The sequence below is a fragment of the Scaptodrosophila lebanonensis genome, unplaced genomic scaffold, assembly GCF_003285725.1.
Source record: "Scaptodrosophila lebanonensis strain 11010-0011.00,11010-0021.00 unplaced genomic scaffold, SlebRS2 tig00000024-arrow-pilon, whole genome shotgun sequence".
Taxonomy (NCBI): Eukaryota; Metazoa; Arthropoda; class Insecta; order Diptera; family Drosophilidae; genus Scaptodrosophila; species Scaptodrosophila lebanonensis.
In genome coordinates, this window is record NW_022060538.1 from 15,526,713 (window position 1) to 15,551,251 (window position 24,539).

General features: G+C 39.8%; 1 protein-coding gene across 3 annotated transcripts in view; it reads left to right on the top strand.

The window, feature by feature from the left end:
- LOC115621929 overlaps positions 1-24,539 on the top strand; it is a 155,638-nt gene that overhangs the window by 119,519 nt on the left and 11,580 nt on the right. For 2 of the 3 annotated variants that reach the window (XM_030515775.1, XM_030515773.1), the window contains exons 2-9: positions 13,494-13,808; positions 14,304-14,632; positions 15,182-15,231; positions 15,326-15,432; positions 17,361-17,450; positions 18,567-18,623; positions 21,854-21,911; positions 22,631-22,806. In XM_030515775.1, coding sequence (XP_030371635.1) covers positions 13,494-13,808; positions 14,304-14,632; positions 15,182-15,231; positions 15,326-15,432; positions 17,361-17,450; positions 18,567-18,623; positions 21,854-21,911; positions 22,631-22,806 — 1,182 coding nt within the window. The remainder of the gene's footprint in view (positions 1-13,493; positions 13,809-14,303; positions 14,633-15,181; positions 15,232-15,325; positions 15,433-17,360; positions 17,451-18,566; positions 18,624-21,853; positions 21,912-22,630; positions 22,807-24,539) is intronic. The other variant, XM_030515774.1, reaches the window with a different exon arrangement.

Genomic DNA, 24,539 nt, shown 5'->3' on the forward strand with positions numbered 1-24,539 from the left:
TGTCCCCGCTAATCCGCCTTGCTGGCTGGAATTTGCTTTTTTAATTTTATACAAATATTTTTGCTGCGATGCTGCTGCTGCCTCTGCTGCTGTTGCTGCTTACTTTGCGTTTTATTAAAATGTTGACAGCTTGTTGGGAAGTTGTTTGTTTTTGTTTGCCAACAACGAGAGTTGAACGATAATTTTTATAATGATAATGCCGATGATTTTTAATGCGGTTGGCAACTGTTTTGTGCAACTTTATTGTGTGGCTATTGGGGAAAGAAGCGGCACTAATTAATGCACAAGAACCTCAACAAAATATCTGATGATCAGATGCCGCAATAATCGTACGAGCAAGCACCCCTTAATACTACAAATACAACAAAGCACACATAAATTCATTATGCCAAATTGGACGGGGAAGAGCAGCACCAGCAGCAGCAGAGGCAACAGAGGCAGCAGCAATAACGAGTAGTAAAATAAACATAATCAAATAAAAGGCAAATGCGCAAAATTGGGCAAATATCAAAAAAGCAAAAGACAAAGAAGCGGAGCAACTGTAACCACCACCAATCGAGGCAACAGCAATTGTTGCAGGCAGTCAGCCAAGTCTTACCACATGCCTGTGCATATTAAGTGGCACGTAGACGAGAACGATGAGGACGACGAGGACATTGCCATATGTGCGGCATAATGAGAACACAAGCTCGTGGCAAGTCGTGCATGATTCAGAGAAAGACTCCAAACGAAATCAATTCAAATTCCAACCCACACACATACACGGAGACGCACACAAACATACGATCAACATGAATTCATCAAAAACCGTTGCCCATTGTTGTGCGGTTAACTTGGAACATAGTATATGGCTTGAGGGTGTGTTTTTGCAGCCCATTATAGAAATGAACAGTTATGTATACGCTGCATGTCCTGCCACTGGACAAAGGTCTGCGCTTTATCATTTTGTCTTTTTGCTTTTTAGTTGCTGTTGGGCAAATGAAGTCAATTGGATTTGCAACGTCTACGACGTTTTACCGTTAAGTCTCCCTCTCCACACCGCCGCTTACACCCACCCACCCACCGCTCGCCCTGACGCATCAAAGTAAATTGTTTTAAGCTGCAGCAGCCCCTGTCCACCAGATGATGAAGCATCTGCTGCTCATGCACGCCCTGCCAGATTAGCATGGACTTATGGCGTCGAGTGGGGTAAAATCTGATAAGCCCAATGCCGTGACATACATGATGGTAGTTTGGGCAACAAGAATAATGATATAGGAGCATTTTGCGCCCCAGCCTCACTAGTTTCCCATTAACATTTAGTTGAATAGCTGCACTGAGAGAAAAATAGTACTGAGAAAGTTGTGTTTGTATCCAATATTCTGAATATTATATAATAATATATATTATATATAATAATAAATTAAATAGGTCTTGAAAGAAACCAATGGTATACGATTGAATACTATTTTCAGAACGGATTTTTTATGAACTTTTCAATAACATAATGAGTAAATTATACCTTCCCTAAATATGTACAAGTATATTTCTTTAATCTCTTATTTCATACCAAATATTATACTGTTTCGGAAAGATAAAACCAGCATTTAAGTCAAGTTTTTAGTTTAAAAATATTATGCGCATGCTTGAATTTATTTTGAATAACTGAGTTGACGTTTGTACGCCCACCATGGGCTTATCTTCTTAAAATTTCATATTTCGAGTTAAAATAAATTGTTGCAGTATACTCGTATATGGATCGCAAGCCACCCTAAGCAAAGTTTTTCGTTCGTACAAAAAAATTTGTTGCCTGCTTTTAGGCGGTGCCTATTAAATTGCACGCACGTCTCACATTCTCACGTTTTCTCTGCGCTTTCCGCTTCCTTCGTTTTTGTGGCAATTGCAGTTTGTGCCTAAACTTTTCTGTTTCCCCCGCACACACATAGTGTTAGTGGGTGCGTGTGTGTGTGACGTGCCAACATTTATTACTCACTCATTTGTTTTGGCCCCATTCATGAAGATGGCTCAGCTGCTGACCAGGGCGGCTTTCATATTAAGCAACTTTGGTCATTGGAGAGCGCCGCCAACGAGCGATAGAAATCTTTTTTGTTCATTTCACTTTATGTCTACATACACACACACACATACATACATATCCATATCCATATACGTAGACTGTTATACACTTTTGGCAATTTCCTGCTGCCTTTCTCACATTCGTGGTCAGTTGTCTGCTCGATGCCTGAATTGACATTGATGTGCCAAATGTGGAGATTTTCTTTCACTGGCCACAGGAGCAATGACAGCTATAGCAACACCAACAACATTCATAGAAAAAAAAAAAACAACAGCAACAAAAAAAGTAACAGCAAAGGCTGTTGAAATGTAATTTGGCAAATTTTTCTGCACTGCGTTTCGTTCGTGCTAGCAAATGAAACTCAATCCCTCTGACTGCCAGTCATTCACCCATTCCTTTTGTTGGCAGTCAAACACTGTGTTAGTCATTTTGGCACTTTCTCATGCCGTCTGTCATTTGTACCGTTGTACTTGTTCACACAACAACGCCCACTTTTCTACTTCCTACTACTGTCCTTCTACTGCCATTTGGCGTCTGGCAGTTTGTATGCCTGTGCGATTTGATGTCAATTTGCCAAGGCGTCTTTGCATAGTTGTAAGTATGTACACGTAGAATGCGGCACAATGTTTTTGAAAAATGAAATAAATCATTTGCTTGCAAAAGAATTGCCAACATGGGCAACAGCACTAAATTACTCGCTGTAATTAGCCGCCTACTTTGGCAGCCGCACATTTAGCTAAATGAACCATGTAATGACTAATGTAATGGTTCAAGATGAAAGGCTATTAAAAAGCAATGACAAGTTTTAAATTTCCGTTCATCTCTTGAGGTTTGTCTGTGCAGTAAGTTTGCAGGTTTGATTAAGTAAAAATTTAATGAACTTTATCTAACTAAACAGGTGTACTAACTTACTTTATACCTATTGTGTGTAAGTTTCTAGCAATATGAAAATTATTTAAGAAAAATAAGAGATCTTAGACTTCGACTTTATTGATAAAAGTAGTGTAATGTATTGTTTTGAATGTGTAAGTTAGTAACATCAATGAAGAATAATGAAAGAAGAACATTTATTTAGACATCAGAACCAAATTTCATCTTGAGAATGTTTAACCTAATGGTGTTGCCTCACCCTTCATTGGTACCCTTAGATAGTATGGACACATTATAATTCGTAGCTTATGCCCCATGACCAGTTAGGAATAAAGTGTTTTGCTGTAAGGCAAAGTCTAGAGTCGAGATAACATGTGATAACACAACATTATGTGTCTGCAATTGTTTCAATTTGAATTCAAGAGCTCATTCATTACACACAATCCCTCTACGAAATTCACTGTCTAGACGCACTTAAGCCAGCTGCAGGCTGAATACCGCCATCTTCCACAGTCATTTGCTCAGCACTGCACTGCACTGCAAACTCATTTACAATTAAAACAACATTAATTTCTGCTAATATGACCTCAAGCGTTTCAAGCGCACAAAATTTATGAAATGACGTTGGTCCTAGGACAACAATATGCACAATATGTAAAACAATGGGCACATTACCGCAAAAAAGTAATTAAATTACCGGCGAAAACCCAAAAGTGAAACTTAAAACGCCCAAAACGTTTAGACACGCCCACCGCACACACCGCTCTCGTCACATGCCATGTTGTGCGAAAATTTCGCATAATTGCGTCAGCGAACGCATAAATTGGCAAAGACAGCTGCCCTCAGGCGCACGTGCACCAGGCACCCTTCCGATGACGAAAATGCTGAAGCCGTAGTAATACTGACAGCCAGACAAATGGTAAACGGGTTACGAGTAACGGGCATTGCTGCTCCGTTGCAGGTTACATAGGCCCGGGCGTTTGCTCTGTGCGTGCATATGTCACACGCCTGTCCTTCCATATATATAAATGTTAAATGCACAGAGAAAAATAATTACAAAAATGAAATAAATGTTTATTGCAAATAGGCAGATATATGAGATCCTTGATTAAGAGCCGAAGCAGAAGAATCAAAAATTTGTATAAGATTAATTTATTCCTGAAAAAGCATAACTACAATAAAAGTTGAATCTGTACCTCATTATTTTCTATTTTCCTGGAAATTCTGTAGGAAATATCAAACTACTACTTAAAGTCGTAAGTACATATTCTTTTGTGTTGAAGACAGCTCTAGTATTGTCCGAGGTCTAAAGGATACGATTAAAAGTCTTTATAGTAAGATCATGATCAATGACTTAAACCCTTTATTTATTTAAATCTCTCTCATTCATATTCAAAACATAAATATTTATAAACCTTCTTGAGTTTGGTTTCATTTAGTTTATCCTTGACGTGAGCTTTTTATTAAAGACACCTTAACATAGTATAAACATATCATAATTGTTCTCAAAAGAAGAATAGCTGTAGTTTCATCTATTTTTATCAGTGTATAAAGGTTTGTGTGTGTGTGTGTGATTGTGCATGGTGCATTGTGTGTACGCGTTATTTAAATTGCGTTGCACATGTCAGTCGCATTGAATGCATGGCTGTCAGTCAACCTGCGTATATAAAAACGACGTCGAGGTAAAAGCAGCTTGTCAATTGTTCGTTTTGCCCTTTTTTGCCAACTTAAATTACATTAAATATGAAATATTATGCTAATTATGGCTGATTTCATTTGGCGTCATGCCTCAAAGAGACAGAAGACAAAAGAAACGAGACATGCTGTGCAGAGAAGACAATGCAAATGCAAATGAATTGCAATTAAATGAAAATTGAAATTGAAATGTAATGCACAAGTGCCTTGGGGTCTTGGCGCTACTTCGTCACTCGTTTCCGACACCCCTAAGCTCTTCTCAGCGAACTAAATGTCATGCGCCATTTTATGCGATCCAAGTCAAATTATCAAACATTGCGTATGCGTATTTTTTTTATACGATTTTGCTTTTCTCTTACCACAACCCTTTTTCTGAATGTCTGCTTCTCAAACCGCCTGAATGGCTGACTGGCTGCCTGGCTGACTGCTCTGACTCTTTTAAGCGCATTAACAAAACGAAATTGAAAGCAGCGTTTTTACGACAAGCACACGCACACACCCGCATACATAGTTGCACACATAGGCTATGGGGGAGGGGCAAGCATTAAAAACTGAAGCACATTTCGCGGCGTATCCACTTTAAAATGAGAAATTAAATTATTTGCTGCTAATGCTTAGGAGGAACTGCGCCAAGGCAAAGGGTTAAGTGTTAAGTGCGTGTGTGTAGGTACATGAGTGTTTGTGTGCAGCGGAAATGATACAGCAAAAGAAAGCAGCCGGCACACTCGTACACACACACACACACGCGCGTGGCAACAATTTGCTAGTCAAGCTAAAATTTTGTGCGCCGTCTGTTTTCTAAAAACTAAAACTCATTTCTGCCAAATTAAACTTAAATGTGCAGACACACACACTCACACATATACATACTATACCTAGCTAACAAAATGAGCTAAAAGCAAGGACTCACCGAGAAACACACACAAATGCACATAATTGTTCAGACCGACGTATAACATTTTCAAATTTTGAAATCAAATTTGGAAGAATGTTTTCTACCCAAAACTTATCAAATTCATGACCCTTCACTGCTGTTGCCACTAAGGTGTACAATACATATTAAATTAAACGGCTCGATCATTTCATCTAAATTTATTCGCTTCAAACACTGAAAGACTTACTTAATTCGTAAGATCAGCCACTTGTGGGAAAGAACGCAGCCTGGGATCTGAAGTTGGCAGGCGCTCCAACTCCCTCATCACTGAAAATTAACTAAGAACTTAACTAGTGCTCAGAGAATATAATGAGAAATGGCTGAAGAAACTTTTCGAATAATGTTATCTATAAAAACGCACAAAGCACTTTATACACAATCCTCCATAAAATATATTTGTCTGTTAAGTTTGGAAAACTTATTTGATTGTCTAAACCCATCCTACTACCAACTGATGTGTCTGGTTAAAAGCGAGGGGCACATGTGTAAGCGCATCTCGAATGTGAAATTAAAAGGCATTTCCGCAAAATGTCAGCGTCATATTGTAAAACATGAGCATTTAATTAGAAAATATTTGCAGGCAACGAGGCACACCGGGTGCGGAAGGTAAGCCAGGCAGAAGGCGGGTAAAGAGGCAGCCAGTCAAACATTTCAGCGACTTCCGTTGTCTGCCCCGCTGCGCCCCGCCGCCCGGCTCGTACTATGAAGTAAAAGCCTTCACGACCATGTCGATACATGTGCCACGCTAATGAATTTTCATGCGCAAGTTTTTCTTTTTAACAACTTAACATAGCCGTTTAGAGGCATATGCATATGTGTGTGTGCTTTTGTGTGTGTGTGTGTGTGTGTTATACGTAGTACAAAATACCTTTTTCCTTAATGGGAAGCAGCGTAGCATACTTTTGAGCGTTGCTTTCTGAACTGTGCAAAACTTTGCATGCATGCCGCATATTAACACCGAAAAACTAGCTGAACGGCAGACATGAGGCAGGCAGCAGGCAGGAACAACAAGTAAAACACATCATGCCAAGAACTATATACAACAGCTACACTAACAATTTTGTACATTTTAGTTAAACAAAAACACAAAATGTGTTGCCTTAAATTGCCGGCAATGAAAATGACGATGACGATGACGCTGACGATGTTGACGACGACGCCACCGACTGTGCTAATGGCCACGCATTATTCAGTGCCTCATTTTCAGATTGTCACAACGATAAGTTGTAATGGTCTATAGTCAAAGAGAGTGGGGGAGGCGTGTGCAGGCGGTTGAACGGGTGGGCATCTGACGAACGATGGTCGGTCGTTTCGTCGCTCGTTCTTTGGTTCGGTCAGACATCATGTCAAAACTCATTTGCTGTTAACGAGCAGCTATTGTGCTTATAAAAGGATTATTTACAAATCACTGACTTTCAAAAATTGTCAACTGCAGGGCAAATGCCAGTGCTTGAAGGCTTGATGGCCATGCCTCGCCTATTGAAACGCCAACAATTTGTGCTGAAATGCTTTGATCTACAATTTATGAAATTAACCCTTAAGTGCAAGGCGTTCTATAGACTATAGGGAACGAGAGAGACGCAAGGGCAGTATGTATGTGTGTTGTGTGTGTGTGTTTGTATCTTTGCATTTCATTCGGCTTGACTGCTGTGCATTTGCTTTGGCTATGGCTTTAGCGTTGGCTTTGGTGTTGGCGTTGGCTTTGGGCTTTGACATTGACGTTGACATTGGTAGTGAGCTGTGGGATCTGCTTCAGATGATTTCAAGTTGATTTCTTTTAACTGATTACGCGCTCGCAAGCTGACGGAAACGGATGCACAAGTCGCTCTGACTGATTGTTGCGACATTGTCTGCGCCAAATGGATTTGTAAATTTGAATGAATTGGGGTGGGAACGCGCTTATAAAGGACGTGTCAACTTTAAGGGCCTTAATTCGCTGTTCTTTCTGCTAATTGATACGCTCTGTCTGTCTGTATTTGTTCTGTGGTCACTCTAATTGCTGTTTACATGTATATGTGGTTGACCGCGCCTTCGTAAGCCCTTCCACAAATACGGGCTGGCTGACCAATGGGCGTGACGGTTGCTGCATCGTCGTCGTTTTCTTCTTTGTCATTTTGCGTGCTTTTTGTTTGCTCATTAAACGCTGACCGACAATGTCAGCAACAGCTACTGCCACTGCCACAGCCACAGCAACAATAAAAGAAGCACCATCAATTAGCAGTCGGCAGTTGTCGGATGTCGATTCTGTTCAGTTGAGCGCAAGTTTGCGCAAAAAATTGACAAGCTTGAGAAATTCTGGCGACTTAATGAGCAAACGAAACAGTTCACAGCTTACCGCTGGAACCTGCAGGCCAAATATTATTATATGGCCATGAAGCACATCAGCACGCAAAGCCCGACTGTCTGCGCCCTTTAATGCCACTTACAAGCACATGTCAAAAGTTATTAGCCTGCTCCTGTTTTGGTGCAATCTGCTGTTGTTTCGGCTGCTGAGCCCCGCACAAATAATTTGTTTTGCCAAAAAGCTGATTACTAAATACATAAAACAAATAAACAAACTCATTTGAGTGCGACGCCAGCATCGTTGGCGACGACCGAAATAACAAAATTCGTTGCCAAAAGTTTTGCTCGCCAAAGCAACGCCAGCACAAAAAAAAAATAAAATAAATAAATAAATAGAACAGAAAAAAAAATTAAGCAAAGAGAAAACTCAGCTTCTGAACGCTGTCATTGCCAAATCCCAATTGCTGTGCAACCTCACGCACTGGGAGAAAAATCAAATAGAATTACGAGTAATATACGTATCTGTTTTCATAAAATATAGCTAATATATAAAAGATGGCGCACCCACTACATACAAGTATATACCACATATCATCACAATATTAGTCTTCCTTTCTTCAATTATATGTTAAACCTTCAAAAGCTGTACCAATTGCTACCAATATATTGAAAGATTCTGTCTAGCTGTAGTTTCTGCCTATACCAAGGGTTTTTAAGCACATACTTGGAAAACATTAAAAGACAATGTATTTATTCCAATGAAAGAAATCTTGTAAAACCTATTTTCCAAAGATCCTCAAGAAGAGCGCTTCTTGTAAACTTTTACAAACTTTTCCTACTTAACTTAATTTTGTACTTAGATGTTAGAACACATGTACACAATGTTTACCGAAATGTTAATATAAAAGCTGGCGATGCTGTTTTTTAATCTCACTGTATTTGAGTTCAGCTGAGATTATATAATTAAAAGTATTTAAAATCAGGGACTGCAATCATTATTATGATTAAATTGTTATTAAAATACAAAATAATGGATATTTTTCAATTTTATTCACTCCCTCACAATATAATTATTAATTATGAGCTATATTTTACAACTCAACCAATAGTCATTATTTGTGAGCAAAAAAAAAAAAAAAACTCATAAAGTAATGACTGAGTTTCCTCGAAATTCAAATTCGAGTTGTAATATTTTCGTATTTAATTCTCGTAGCTTTCAAACATATTTTTAGCATTTTTTAAATACTTTTGTGCTCATAAAATAGAAATACACAAATTGTATGCCAAATGAACGGTAACAGAATATACTTGTAAGTATTTCGTACTTATCTCTTTATTCAGTTTTGTTTGTTTATTTTGCAGCTTTTTGGTTTTATTTTTTCTGAGTGGAAGTTCGTGTGTGCTTCTTATTTCGCAGTCATGTCAATATCCTTACCAACATATTTTCGCTTAATATTTTGCTTAGCACACAAACTTTCGCAGCTATTCTCGTAACACACTTCGCCTGGAACACACAAACACACTCACACACAACTTTCCCCTTTGGCCCAGCTACGTGAGTGCGTTAAACCCATGCATCACTTCATCGTCCTGCATGTTTAGCTCTCTAACTAACCTAAGCCCATGTTGTTTGTCTTGTACTTAGTCTCCGTACCAATCTTTGCTGTCATAGCTGCTGCTGTTCGCACATTTTTGTGCTATTAGCCCAAGCCTGGGTTATGTGTATCAAGAGTTGCCAATCGTATGGCCTACATAGCTTGGGATCCTACTGTCTATAAGCCATTGAAAATAAATTTATAACGTATACGTCATGTGTGCACAAGTTTATTGCAATCGTCGATGTCGTTGTCTATGTCGATATCAATATCGATGTCGATGTCGCTGTCGCCATTTCCCGGCATTGCAAAACTTCAATAAATTATTTTATTGCGACAGTTTGTGTACCCCTTTGTTGTTGCTGGCTTATTTATGAATTTGTTGAAGCATCTATCTAGTGCGCAAACTATCTCGCAGCCCTCATGTTCTTCAGGCTACTGCCTGCTGCCTGCATTAAAACTTCGAAGACGCCGCTGTCATGTCGCATTTGGCCTTAGCGGAACTCATTTGTTCTGTACTTGCAGCAAATTGCAAATGACTTTATGAATTTCTTGATATTGCCCCATCATGTGAGAGACAAGTGCGCGATGGCGATGTCAGCATCTATAGCCATCAACATGAATATATCCGGACACTGAAATTGATTCTGAATCCCAACCATAAACTAACGATTGCATAATAAATTTGTGCACAGGGCATTATAAATATATACAGTATGGATAAGTGTAGATCGATGCGCATATGAATTATGCGCCCATACATAATTATAGTTGCTTATTTTATGACCCTTTTTTATAAAAAACTTTATGAATACGAATAAATAAAAATCAACTGAAAGTTGTAAAATAAAAAGAACTAAATGCGAACCCCAAAGTTTTCAGAGCAATATAATATAAGCTCTTTTAATATCAAGTAACAACTTTATAGGAGACGGGAAAATTGGAAATGTAGTTTTAAAAATCGCAGAGGAAAAGCCAAACTTGTCTTACTTGTGGCTTCGGGTAATATGAATATAAGATTGTTTATTCTAGCTCTTCTACTAGGTACACATGGTTATATCGACTCATCGTTTTGGTCAAGAATATATACATTGAGTTGTCTGCCACGCCTCTTTCCATCACATGCATTTCGAGTATATTCTTCAGAACTTAAATCAAAAGAATGTACCTGATATTTGTAGGATACTTAATTCGTACTAACCGAATAAAGTGGTTCAAATATTAGGAAAAATACTGGGTACGAACTCTTTTAACGACGCAAAGTGTTAATCAAAAATGTTGCAGATGTTGACTTATTTCCCCATATTTCCACAAATACAAGAAGTTTGCTCCGCCACTGAATTTATAAATAACTAAAGTAACTGAAAATTCACCTGTTTTTTAAATAATGTATTTTAAATATATTACATTTTTATTTTAACAACCTTTATCCATATTTTCAATATTGCTTATAAATACCTACGCCATATGCTGCATCTTATACACTCATCTCAGTATTTAATGACCATCCAATATCCAAGCAACTGTGCATTAAACCGACATTGTCACAAACAACCTCAGCCATTCAACCTCAACACTTTTAAAGTCAATTGTGTACTTAATAAAAATAAAAGAGAAAAGAAGCCAACCAACAACAAACAGCAAACACCTTGAATGCCTCGAGCGCTCATTGTGAAATTACCCAGCAAGAATGAAAGCAACCCATCGTGTACCCCCAACCAGGACTATAACCGAAAGCTACAAATGAAAAAGGTGACGGCGACGTTCCCAGCGCGTTGCCAAGAGGCAATAAGTAGCAAAAATTACGCTAAACGCAGCAATTTCCTGGCAAATTGCACAAATATATATACATACTCGTACATATATACAAGTATATAGGTGGCATAGATGGGTGGGCCTAGGCAACGCAAAGGCGAAGCCAATGCTAAAGCTACTGGCACAGGCACAGGCAAAGCCCTGGCATAAAATTCAACTATGTATAAATAGAGCATAAAACAGACGCCGCCATTTTATAATGCGCCACGCGTCACAGCGCAGCAAGGAGACGCCTATAAATGCAGGCCAGATAGCTGTTGGGAGGCAGGCAGTCAGCTTGCTAGACAGTTGAGGCTGTCAATTTGCCGGCTACCACGGTGCTGTCATTGCCGCTACTGCGCCACACGCATGAGTAAGGTGCGTGCGAATTTAATGCGTGTCATATTTGATTGATGCCAGCCAGTCTGGTGATGAGGACCACAGGGACGAGGCTGAGGAAGAGGTAGATGGCATCGCGTCGTTTGACACAAAGAGCCGGCAGCCGGGGAACAATGTCAAGAGTTTAACTTTGCCCTGAGCGACACTCAAAATGCCACGGCACACGGTTGAACGGGCGCTCTCCCCTGCTATCACTCTCTCGCTCTGTCGACTAAGCCAAATGGTTGCCCCTGCAGATATGCAATGAAAAAGTATGTGTGTGCTCGCAAGTAGGCCAATTCTCGCTACAGCTTCTACTTCCAGCTGAAACATGATGAGTATTTCCTAAACTCACACAAATCATGAAATTATCATGTAGAGGAAGCTGAGAGGTAATGCTCTTCTTTTAGTTAGTTCTTTTAACTGTTATTGGATAAATATATTTTCCAAAAAGGCATTCACAAGTCCCGTGTTGATGCAGCTATTTCAATATAAAAATTGACTGTACTTGGTAAATTGTGGTACTGTGCTCACGCCATCTACTGATACTTTTGTCCTTAAATCGTCTAGATGATGGTGGACAGATAAATAAGTACTTAAACAAATTTGTCAACTTATACGAATATATTACTGCTATCCAATTTAGTGTCAGTTATACTCAATGAGATAGTTTTTTAATACATGGCTCTTATTTCTACTTGTACAATAAGATGAAATTTCGTTTAATTAACTTAACCTTAGCTAATTTTGTGAAACTGCAATTCTTTATAAATAGATTGAACTGTTTATGGTGGGAAGCGCAAACGTTTATGTGAGGGAATAAAATGTTACAAGGAGAAAAGATAAATTTTTCTGCTCGAACTCGACGCTTTTATGCCTTGACGCTTTCGCACGATTGTTCATTCTTTTATTTTACAACTGGGCGCATGTTTTTGCCAGCTCATCTATCTTACTTTGCTTAGTTGTATGCATATGCATGTGTGTTTGTGCGTGCATGAGTGTGCTGGTGTGTGTAATTTAGCTACGCATTTTGTTAACAATTTTATCACCGTCTTGTTTTTGGCAATTTGCCAACGCCACTAGCAAGAGTCGCCCTCCAAAGGCGAGTCGTTTGCTTTGGCTTTTACAGATGTCTGTGTGTGTGTGTGCGTAATAAACCAGTGCCATAATTTATGCCTCCATTCGGCACATACACACACATACACTAAAGTATACCTAAATGCATTAATAGCTGCGGCACTTTAAGTGCTTTGAGAGCTAAAGCGAGTTAATAATTTGCGCCAATTGGCGCCGAGCGCCAAACTAATTTGAATTAAGGCGCAAATTATAGCAACAACTAACACGCTTAAACTAACACATACACATACTCGTACACTTGTTTATATACCCAACACTCATACGCCACGTATGTAGTAGTGCCTTGCATATTTAAGCTGTTGACTCTATTAGCTGCCCGCTAGTTTTGTTGTAGTTTAGTCAACCCGCACCTGCTGCCCACTAACCGCTTGTCCAATCGAAACCAACCAACACCAAATGATTCAATTATTAAACCTAACAACAAGCAAACCAAGCAAGCAACGCCATTAACATAATGCCAATCACCAGCAAACAAGTAAACCAATGCAAACCGAACCAAATCTCTCTCCATCCAGCATCCAAACATCAATAACATTAACTGCTCATTAAATTCGAAAAGTCAGTAAAGTCTTGCACCACCAGCTGTGCAATGCATTAGCATTTCATACAACACCTCTAACCACCCCCCCAATACCCAATACCCGGCCCCCAATATATTAACCCGAGCTACCCAACAACCATCCATCCAATGCACATTTAGAAGTTGCCAAAGACAACAAACTTTTATTCGTACTGTGTGTGTTATTTGCAGGATGGACAACGCGGTCATTTAGAGGGTCTAGCATCCGTCTATTGTGAATTGTTAATGGCTCCCTTCGGAGATATTTTAAGTGCTTTAGAAAATGCTAGACAAGCGGCATGGGCGGAACGCAGTCCGCTCAACCCTGCCGGTGGCAGTAGCGGCGGCAGTGGCGGCAGCGGCAGTGCCTTCAGCGGCATCGGTGGCGGTGGCGGGGGCATCATTGCTGCCCATCGCCAACAGCATGGCCATCGCGGCCATTCCAGTCATGGCGCCGGCCTGCCCAATAGTCATAGTCAACCCATTTATGTGCCAGGAAAGTACTCGGTATGTATACACAACAACAACAACAGCAACAAAAACTACAACCATCACTACAGCAACATAAACAATAACAAACTGCAACAAAAGCCACAAAAACATCCCACAGAACATTCAGAAAAACAATAAACTTGTAGATCGCCCCACAAAATTGGGTCAACACGCAAAACGGCAAACACAAAACTTTGATATACAATACATTTATGCCAACAACAAATTATTATTGTAATAATAAAAAAAACAACCATGAGCAAAAACAAATAAGAACATGGACAAGCACATCAGCAATGTAAATAACTGTAAATATTTTGCATTTTGCTTAACCTTTGACATGCTCGTCGTTGTTGTTTTTTGTGTTTAAGCAACAAAAAATATATATATTCAATTTCTGTTATTATTATTTCAATTGATTTAAATGATTTGTTGCATGTTGCACGTTGAATAATATGAGAAAATCTGTAGCGGAGAAATAATTATAATCCACTTGCATTCTGTTTCTAGCCCTCCAGTTGCTTGTCAGACAAGGAGGAGGATGAGATCTACGGCTTTGGCTATGGCGTCTTTGCGCCGCGTGTGGCACGTGGCGCGTTAACGCAACAACAACAGCTGCTGCAACAACAGACATTGCAAACGCAGCAAAGCATACACCAACAGCAGCAACATCAGCTGCAGCAACAACAACAACAGCAGCAGCAACAACTACCAATTGTGCCAGGACAACAGGCGACGGCGTCAGGGATGCAAATGCCCGGCGCTAGCATCGTAGGTCCACACCAACAGCATCAAACCCTCCCGCCAAACGTAGCGCATTTAAATTTTGTGCAACAAAAGTGAGTATGGGAGACTATATGCCGTATTATAGGAGGGGATCAAAACTTACTAAACACGTATCAATAATTTCAAAAAGAGTAGAATATATGAGTTGATAATGAAACGTTTGTGTAGTGTTTGTAGATATAAAAACATCATCTGAAATCCTATTTAATGTGAAAAATTCGTAGAGCCTGATAGATTAGTCATGGAATAAAAGTTTTAAATTTCAAAAATGGCCAAACAGAAATTGATAAACCAGATCCTTGAATAATGTTCAATTCAAAACTATGTCGTACATCTCAAATGTCAGTCTTAGAAAATATAGAAAAATAATAATGTTGTTCGCTAAGAAAATATGAACAATAAACTTCATTTAGCCAATGCAATCGATATTCAGCTATTTCTAGGCTCGACTAGTTTACTTTTTTGAATATTTTCATATATAATTGATACATATTCACAGACCATACGTATATCTAATACTTTAATCGGATTCCAGCTAAGATTTTCGTTTCCATCTTTACTCTGATTGATAAATTGAATTGCTTCTTCTTCTATTTCTGCAGCTGTCTGAGTCCACGCTCCGCATATTTTTATGAATTTCCACCGACTGCAGGTAAGAAAATTGCAATTGTCCCTACGCAAGCGTACTAATCCAATTCCATGCACCATCTCCTCTCATTCCCGATGGTTTTTCTCATCTATTGCAGAAGGTCGCGAGACGAAGAAACGGACAACATTGGCGCGTCTGTTGAAAGGCTTGAAAACTGTAAATCGGCGGGATCGCAACAATCAACAGAATGGTGCACAGGCCAGGGTAAGTTCAACTTCTGTTTGTGCAACAATAATCCCCTTGGTTCCCCATCCACCCATCCACCCAATCGCAATACTCGTATTTGCAACTTGAAACTCATTTTCGCGCTTCGTTTTATGACCGCAGGCAAATTGTTTGTCCTTTCTGCGCTTGCCGCACTTTTCATTTAAATCAACTGCGGTAATTCTTTCAATTTATTTGTTCGCCCTTTTCCTTAGCGTGCGTTGCTCCTTCCGTTTGTCTTTTATGACCCTTTTTTGTTGTTACTGCTGCCAACTAACTGACTTGACTTTACTGTCTGTCGGATTGTCTGATTGTCTGCTGACTGTTTGTCTGTCTCTCCGTCTGACTGACTAACTCACTGACTGGCTGGCTGTTTGACTGAATGACTGCGTCTTGCTGTTACTTCTTTTCTGCCTGCCGCACTTAATCTTAGCCCTGGGGACATGTAAATTTTTATGCGCGCCCACTAGGGCTCCAACGCTGGTGGTGGCAGCTGCTACTCAACCAGCGACTCCTCAATGCAGTCGTCGAAGAAAAGGTTAAAATTGTTGAAGCTGCTGTGTTGCCATTGCCCGGCGGCTATGTCTACATTGCCACTTCCTCAGTATAGTCGTAATGTTGTACTTACTTTATCACACACACACACACACAAAAACGAGCACGCACACTTACATACACAAAGGATTCATTCACCGTCAAGTTAGTGCGCGAGCGCTGAGCGCCTTTGATTAGAGCAGCAACCTTTTGGGAACAGCAGCAGCAGCCTTTTGCATATATTTTTTTATTTTTCTGCTTTTTTTTGCACTATTCTTGCGCCGGGCCCATGACAAAAGGCAATGGCAATGAAACTGTGGCCAAAGATAACGTTAAACAAGCAAATGCGAAAAGAACCAGTGAGTGGGACGACAAGGACGAGGGCGAGAACGACGACGACGACGCTCATAAATAAGCAAAGACATGCATAAATTTTTCAAAAGCATGGCAAGAACGACTGAGCTGAGGCGCTGGCGAAATAAAAGACGCTAAAAAATAAATAATAAAACGAAGCAAAGAAGAAACGTATGTACGTAACGAAAAGGGATAAACATACCCGAGAAATGGTAGCCAGCTCTCCCATAATGTATGCCCGCCAACGTAGGTAAACACATGGAAAGGGACAGCGGTGGCGGCAGCGTCAGCGGACAGATAAGCGCAGGAAATGACTAAGGATATGCGCCTAAGTAGCAGTATCCTCCATAAAAGTTGCCCGCATGTATCATGTTTGTGTGTGTGTGTGTGTATGTGTATGTGAGCCCTGATGAATTTTTCAAAATATAATTAAACAGCGTTGCAACAAACAAACAAAAATGTAAAGTATACAGCACCATGTGTTCAGGACCCTTCAACTTGAACGACCTGTAGCAGCGAACACATGCTTCGCTTCTTTAATTTTTTCTTTCCCTTCTTCAGCTCCTACTCCAGCTGCTGATTTGTTATTTATGATAAGAAAACAAACGCATTAGACTTAGAATTGCGTACAGCAGGGCAGGGTCAAATGGGTCTCGACCCTCGTTGCTTGACTTGTTATTAATTAAAAATTAAAACCCACCTGAAAGGTGTGAAATATCTATACAAAACGAGGCGCGTAAGAATGCGGCAAGTTAAGAAGACAACAATAGCGATAAAGCACGTAAAGGGCCAAGTACTTTGCTACTACGCCCTAGTCAGCCTTTGATTTATGAGTCTGTTTGGATGGCCCTGCAAGTCCGAGCGGAGCTTAGAGTTTGCAGGGCACGACCAACTTCATTTATTGGGAATTGTGTTCTTTTTATTATTAAATATTCTGGCACGACAAAAAATTCAATTTTTGTTTCATTGGCTATTAAATTAGACCTGCTAATTATTGTTAAGTATACCGATATTGATTATGCTCTTTTTTCACTCCACAGGCGGCCAATGATCGCCTGCGACACTTTCAAATGATAAATGGCGGAGCCGCCGGCTTGCCACAACAAAGTTTCGAGGAGACAATCCATAGGGTAAGTTGAAGAAAGTAATGGACTAACTAACATAGTTTGTATATCCTAAAATTCCAAGACTTGTATGCAATTAATTATGATTATTCTAATTACTTCAATACTTTTATGTTGTACCTTAAGCAATCCGTAGCTCTCTCCAGTCTTTATACAAAATATAACGAGCATCTGCAGCATAGAAACAAGCGCCCGCACAAACGCTGCCACAAATATTTGCCGACACCACTACGTATACGTAATAAATATGGATGTGGATTGGTGGATTGTATAAATATTTATACTACATGTTAGATACATACATCTAAGGTGCATATGTATATATGCGCTTTTAAGAAATGGCCGTTAGAAATGGCAGCAGCTGTGACTTTGACGTTGTCTAGCAATATAACAGTCGCCCACAGAACCGAAAAAGAACCCAGAACAAGAACAAAATCAACTAAATTTCTACAAATGTTCATTGAAAAAGAATAAAAGGAACCCAACGCGTTGCAACCTCTTGCGTCACATTGCATTTGTAATGTAATTTCAGCACAAAAGCTGTGGCTGTTGCGTTTGAGCACGTTTACCTGTAATGGCATGTCAGGCAGTACCAACAACAGCAACTACAACTACAACAACAATAATAACAACTCGTGCCACATACAAAAATGTAGATGCATGCAACATTTAAAAGTTCATTGCCGTCGACATTCATTATTAATGACAGGGCGCGCGCCCGCTCGCCTCGCAACTAAAAACAAGCAACAAAATGCAATCAACAACGGCAACAAAACAGACAGCAAGGAAAACAGCACATCGTTGGTGTGGGAGTAGGTGCTTGACAGCTGCAACAGCAACAGCTTGCAGCGCCCATCGTTGTGCTCTGCATAATGCATGCAACCAAGAGCCTCCCACAAGATTCGCCTGCCTCTGTTTTCACACCGAGTTATGACGTGGCAGGCAACACCTTGACTTCAAATAGACTTTGAATGTTTGTTAAAAAAGATACATCTGCATAAAAAGAGGGAGAGAGCTACAGAAATTGCTTGATTCTTTAATATTTATTTATGAATAAACCAAATCAATCTGTCAGCACAAACCTATACAAAATTTCACAATTTTTCTTTTTCTAACTTGCAGTTAAAAGTACAAGAAGCAATGCGAAAAAAGGAGAAATTTCAACGTGAACACGAGGAGGTAAGTCTTGAACACTGACCAAGTCTTTTAAACAAAACTGTCTCAAGTTTCCATTACGTATACGGCATGTATGTCATGCTGGGCAATCAAAACATAAAATTTTCATCTAACAAGCCAAACATAAACATACTGTAAATTGCAATTGCAAAAATAAATCAAGCCTATTTGCTTATTGCCGTTTTTCACAAATTAAATAAAAATAATTGAAGAAAGCAGACGAAGGCACGAATACAAATATACCTGAGAGATATACACATATAAACTATTCCATTTTCAATTGCTCTCTGGCCGAGCATTTTATTTGCATAAATACACAAACAAGAGGACAAGGCAAGACAAGAATTTTCACTTTCTCTGCCAGTAATGTCCGTAGATAACTAAATTCCCGTATGCAAATGAAAATACGCTTACATGCGAGGCAATTAAAAAAGCTATTAAAATATTTTATACAAAAACAGCAATTATTTTAGCTTAAAGCGCGCACACGTCATGACGTGCTCAGCAGGTGGTGGTCCAACAAAAACCAAAAACAAAAAAAAAAAACAGAAAAGGGCATTCCCTTCTCTAGCTAAGCCAAATGTACGAAAACATGCAAAACACACTCACAGACAAGCCAAGAGTCGAGCATACCGACATTTCATAGCTAGGCAGCCATAAACACATGTACTTATACACTCACACTCACACACACAACATATAAGCACACGCACACTACAAGAACAACAAAAACAATGAAGTGCGACGTGGCAAATGATAAACTTTTTGTCTGTCATAAAAATTATTTTCTACACTTGAAAATTTACCGAGCACACGGCCATGTCGGCAGCGACAAAGGTGTTGCTTCCCTCTCTACCCCCCCCCCCCCCCCCCTGTTTTATTTTCTATCTGTATGTGTGTGTTGTGTTTGTGTGTGCATATGTATGGGGCGTGGTCGAGCTGTTGTAAAGTTTATGAACGCTACAACATAATTTTGCAGCTCATTAGTTGAGATAAGTCCAAGTTATTTACAGATAGGAGAGCAGAATAGTTTTATGATGACGCTTTTATGGAACCAATTAAATTAAGACTCACAATCAGAGAGATTAGTATTCAAGTTTTAAATTAAAATTGAAGCGGATTACGTTAGCTCGTAAATCAACAATTAAAGCGATTTATATGGGTTTATATTTGATATAAAATTTAAGTGTTTAGTGTCTTGGTAACAATACAAATTTTATGTTCAAAACTGTTACTATTATGGTTAACAAATATCCTAAAGAAGGAAACTGAGAAAATTAATTAAGTACTAATGTATATAAAATAGTAGCGGAACCTTTTTAAATGTCCAACTTGAACCAAAATATAGTTTTAATTCCATAATTGTTTCCAAAAAAGCTTTGAATATTTTTCCGGAAATATTGTATTCATAGAATAGCAGAGAAGCTCTTCCTATATTTAACATTTCCAAACAAGGCACGCTTGTGTTTCCACCCACCTACTAGGTTACAATCATACATGCTCTCTGCTTTTGATTTCCATTCGATTGAAGACAAAGTCCTTTAAAGCGTTTCCTCTATCGTCTAATGCTTTCTTAAGTCCCAAATATGCTTTTTGTGCTGCTTAGCCGTAAACTCTGTGAAAGGCATTCATTTGGCTTTGCATTCTGACTAAGCCAACTGTAGGCTAATCGCATGCTCTTCCCAAAAGTACCAAAACTAAAATGCAAAATTTGTTCTAGACACAACTCCGTGCACACATAGGCGCTTAAATTGAGTTGCTGCATGACAATTTGTCTTTATCTATGAGTGTGTGTGTGTGAGTATGTGTGTGTGTATGTGTTTGCATACACAGCGACAAGGATGCGAGGGCCTTGCTGTTATGCTCTGCTCCTCTATTTACGTGTGCGCCTAAGCAACGGCAATAATTTTTGTGCATAAATGAAAAGCATACTCACAAACACATACGCACACATAGGGAGACACACACATAGAGAGACACACGTTGTTGTTTCTGCTGCTGCTGCTACTGCTGCTTAACTTGTGCAAACAACTTTCTGTTTGTCTAATTGTAATTGCTGTTTTTGTTGCTGCCTGGCTGCCAGGCTGCTAGCTGCTAGATGATTTTCCTTTTGCCACGTTGTGTGGCAACATTGTGCAGGCCCGAAAAATTTCATGCACATGAAATATTTATGATGAGCAGGAATAGCAGTTTCAGCAACAACAACAAGCGCTGGACAAATGTTTGCAATTTCTTTGCCTGGTAATTAAGCACCGTAGCTATTTGTTTACATATACTCATCGCACTTGCCTCGAAGAAGAAAGTTTTCCTGTTGTCTCGAATAAACGTAAATATCAATTTGCGTGGCAACACACTCTCTCGATAACCAACTTTTGGTCAACAAGCGTTCGAGAGTAGAAAGAAAGAAGGAAAGAACAAAATGTATTGCCATTGCATTCCAAATGTTATTTGAATGCATTTTTAATGCGTGCTATATAAATGCGAATGTGATTGTGCATGTATAGTACATATACATATATACTTTTATATGTGTGCATGTATGTATGAATGTGTCCAAAAAGCTTTTAGCTAATTTTTCAGCAATGCCTTTTACGCTGCTGGCCCTGGCATGCTTTCTCGTCACACACAGCGTACACAAACATCGACGCTCATGGACTTGAATTAGTATGCAGCACACATTGCGCTATTATGTTGCAAGAAGCCAGCGGCATCAGCAGCAACAACAATAAATGTAGAAGCAACATTTTTACCAGGCTACTGGCAAGTTTTTGCTTTGAAATTGTTTTAGTTTCCAAATGGAATTTTGTAATTTTAACGCCTGCTCTCAAAATAAAATTGCAATGCGCTCAACTCAACAAAGGCAACAGTAACAGCAACCATCTTAGATACTGTTGCCAGTACCAGTACTACTGCTGCAACGGCTAATAAGATGAAACATCTGACGATGCCTGCCAATGTTGACAGACAGGCTGCGAACCTTATTGCGCACAACGGTCACGTCCTTAGAGTCGTCCAACAACCCGGCAAGACAAAGTGCCCCAAAATATACAAATGACTGCAACAGCAGCAACACCAGCACCAGCAGCAGCAAGATGAAGACAACAACGACTGCTTTAATAAACTCTAGCTTGTATAAGCAGTAATATTTATGCACGTCATCATCATCAGCATCGTACTTTTTATATGCGCCCTTTTTTTATATATGTATATGTTTTCGTTCTGTTTCTTTTCAGATTTTACGCGACATACGCCAGGGCCTGTTGCAGATGAGTCGGGGTGAGGGACGCATGGGTACGTACTTTCAACAATTTCAATTAAATTGCTACCAAATGACGTAATAAAAAAGGCGCCAAATGCTAAGCTTTAAAATTACATGCTAAGCACTGCATGCACCCAAAAGTATGCAACAGAAAAATTTTACACTTGAAATGCTGCTGCAACGAGCACCCAGAAGGCCAGGAGGAGGGCTTAGGCTTCATTGCCATCGTCAGAGCCAGAGTCTGCGTCAGCATCATCGTCTGGCAAGCGTCACATGCATAAGCGAGCATAAAATCTTATGTCCGTTTCCGGCATTGCTGCACAGCATCCAACAGCAACGGCTGCACCAACGACAACAACAATAGCAACAAAAGCAACAACTACAATGATGACGACAACAACTTTTTACCAGTTTTCATTCTGGTCGTATGTGGAAAATTCCATTTCAAGTTTTGTGCAGTTTTGTGTGCAACGTTGCGTATAATAATATTGTGTAGCCATTTTGTTGCCACTACTGCTGTTGTTGCACATTTTTCGGCGCTCCAAACTTTGCCTTGTTGCACTTTTTTTTTCCCAGTGACTTCCTCCTCTGGATCTTGGCCTTTGTGAACATATGTGCACGGCCCATGCATTTAAAGCTTAGCACAAAGCCAATTATTTGTAGACTCCCTTACTAACACAGACACATGTATTGTATTGTATTGTATGTATATTTGTATATGTTTTGCACACACATACATTTCTACACACAGTCTATCCATTTGCAGACGACACTTATATGTATGACGATGCCATACGAGGTGGTGCTCACTATGCGGTTAGTGCTCTGCATCATCAAGGTCACTGGTACGACGAACCGCCCTACGAAAGCGATCCGGATGATTTTCTAATGGCAGGCTTGAATTGTGGACCGGCTGCTACCATTCAGGTAAGTGCTTCATCAGCATTCTCTACGTTATTAAATTGGTCGCAGTTATTCAAAGCGATTGTCATTGAAATACCGCCAACAGTCAATATTGCATGGAAAGGCATTGGCGATATAGCTTGATGTAGGTTTGGAGGATTTAGCTTTAGCTTCTTTCTTGTCATTTATTGAAATCCACATAACTCAAATATTGTAAAAGTTTTCTTGTGACATAGACATACAATTAAAATACACATACTAGGATGTAAAGTCCTTAAAAAGCTGTAAAATTTTTATACATTTTATTTATTTAAGAAAACAGAATTTCTTAATTTTTTTTTTTGCATTCCCATTATAATCAAGTTCTCCAAATCTATAAAAGAAATATTTTATTTGGGCTTTCTTCCGCGCTTCTCCTGTCAAGTAGCTAAGCTTTGACATTTAAACGTTATATATAGACGATACCCACTGTATGCTGCAATTTCTAAAAGAGAGCTAACGTATGGCTTGATTTATGCGCGCGGCTTACCACCAACATTTGTGCCCACTTATTGGCATGCACTTTATCAGAGGCGGACCAGCAGCGGCGACGACGCCGACAACAACGACAAGTTGAACTGCGAACAGAGTTGCCGATAGCAGAGCAAGTCAAAAATACACTTTGCCTTCAACAATGTGGCGCATTGTCGTCTCAGGACAGCAACCTAGCAACTATTTCAGGCCCCACTCCCAGCGTCGTCTTCACAATCACTTTTTGAATTTATGCGCCACATTCGTCTTCGGTTGTTAATCCTGCGCCCGCTGTGCTCGTCTTTCGCAGCAAGCGCTGGGAAGGAGCTGGTTGCACGGCTCGTTGACTCACTACATGCTTTCGTTTTGCCAAACACAAAGCCAACTGCAACTTTGATTTCTCTGTGGATTTGTTGCCCCCGGGCTGAACACCCACAAGCCCAAGAATCGAAGAAGAATTCCAAAGCTGAAGGAGCGACCACAAAGTTGCTGCCTCTTTGTGGCTTTCATTTTGCTTTTTATTTGCTTTATTAAATTATACGCTGAATATATTTTGCTTGCGCATTGATTTCCCAACTTCGATGTTCATGTCCTTTGGCATTTCTGCTTTTAACTCGAACTCACTTTATTTTTATTGACAGGCCAAAAAAGTGCATAATTCCTGTTGACTTGCAGGCAGCTTCGCCTTCGACGACTTGAGACTTTTTTCTTTTTCCCCCCTCTTATTTCTCGACTCCTTTCCCTACTACCCCCGTCTCTCCCACTCTTTTAACATTGCATAATTCTGGCATAAGTTGCGCTTTTATCGGCGGGGTAGTCAGTGCATTAGTCAGCGACGGCCCATTTTTGTTTGTAATGGCAAAATTTGTTTTCTTAGTCAATTGAAATCACTCAAGACATCTAAGAGAGGCCGATGCCGATGTCGAGGCCATAGCCGAGCAAGCATCGATATCCTTGAGCCTGAAGTTTTGGTATTTCAACATCCGTTTCACTTTGATGTGACCGCTAAGAAAAAGGGCGAAAGCGCTTCCACAAAAATAAAAAAATTTGCAGCTAAGGGAAAAGTTTTCGTTGTGGTGTGGTGTGCGCAGCACTTTTGGGGCCTCCAAAATAAGACCACAACAAAATAAATAAAAGGTTAAGCATCTTGTATTTGTGCAACGGTGCGTACTACACATTTTGAGACTCGCATTAGCATCTTCGCAGTCGGCGTATGGGACGCCCCTCAATGGGTATCTCGTTGGAAA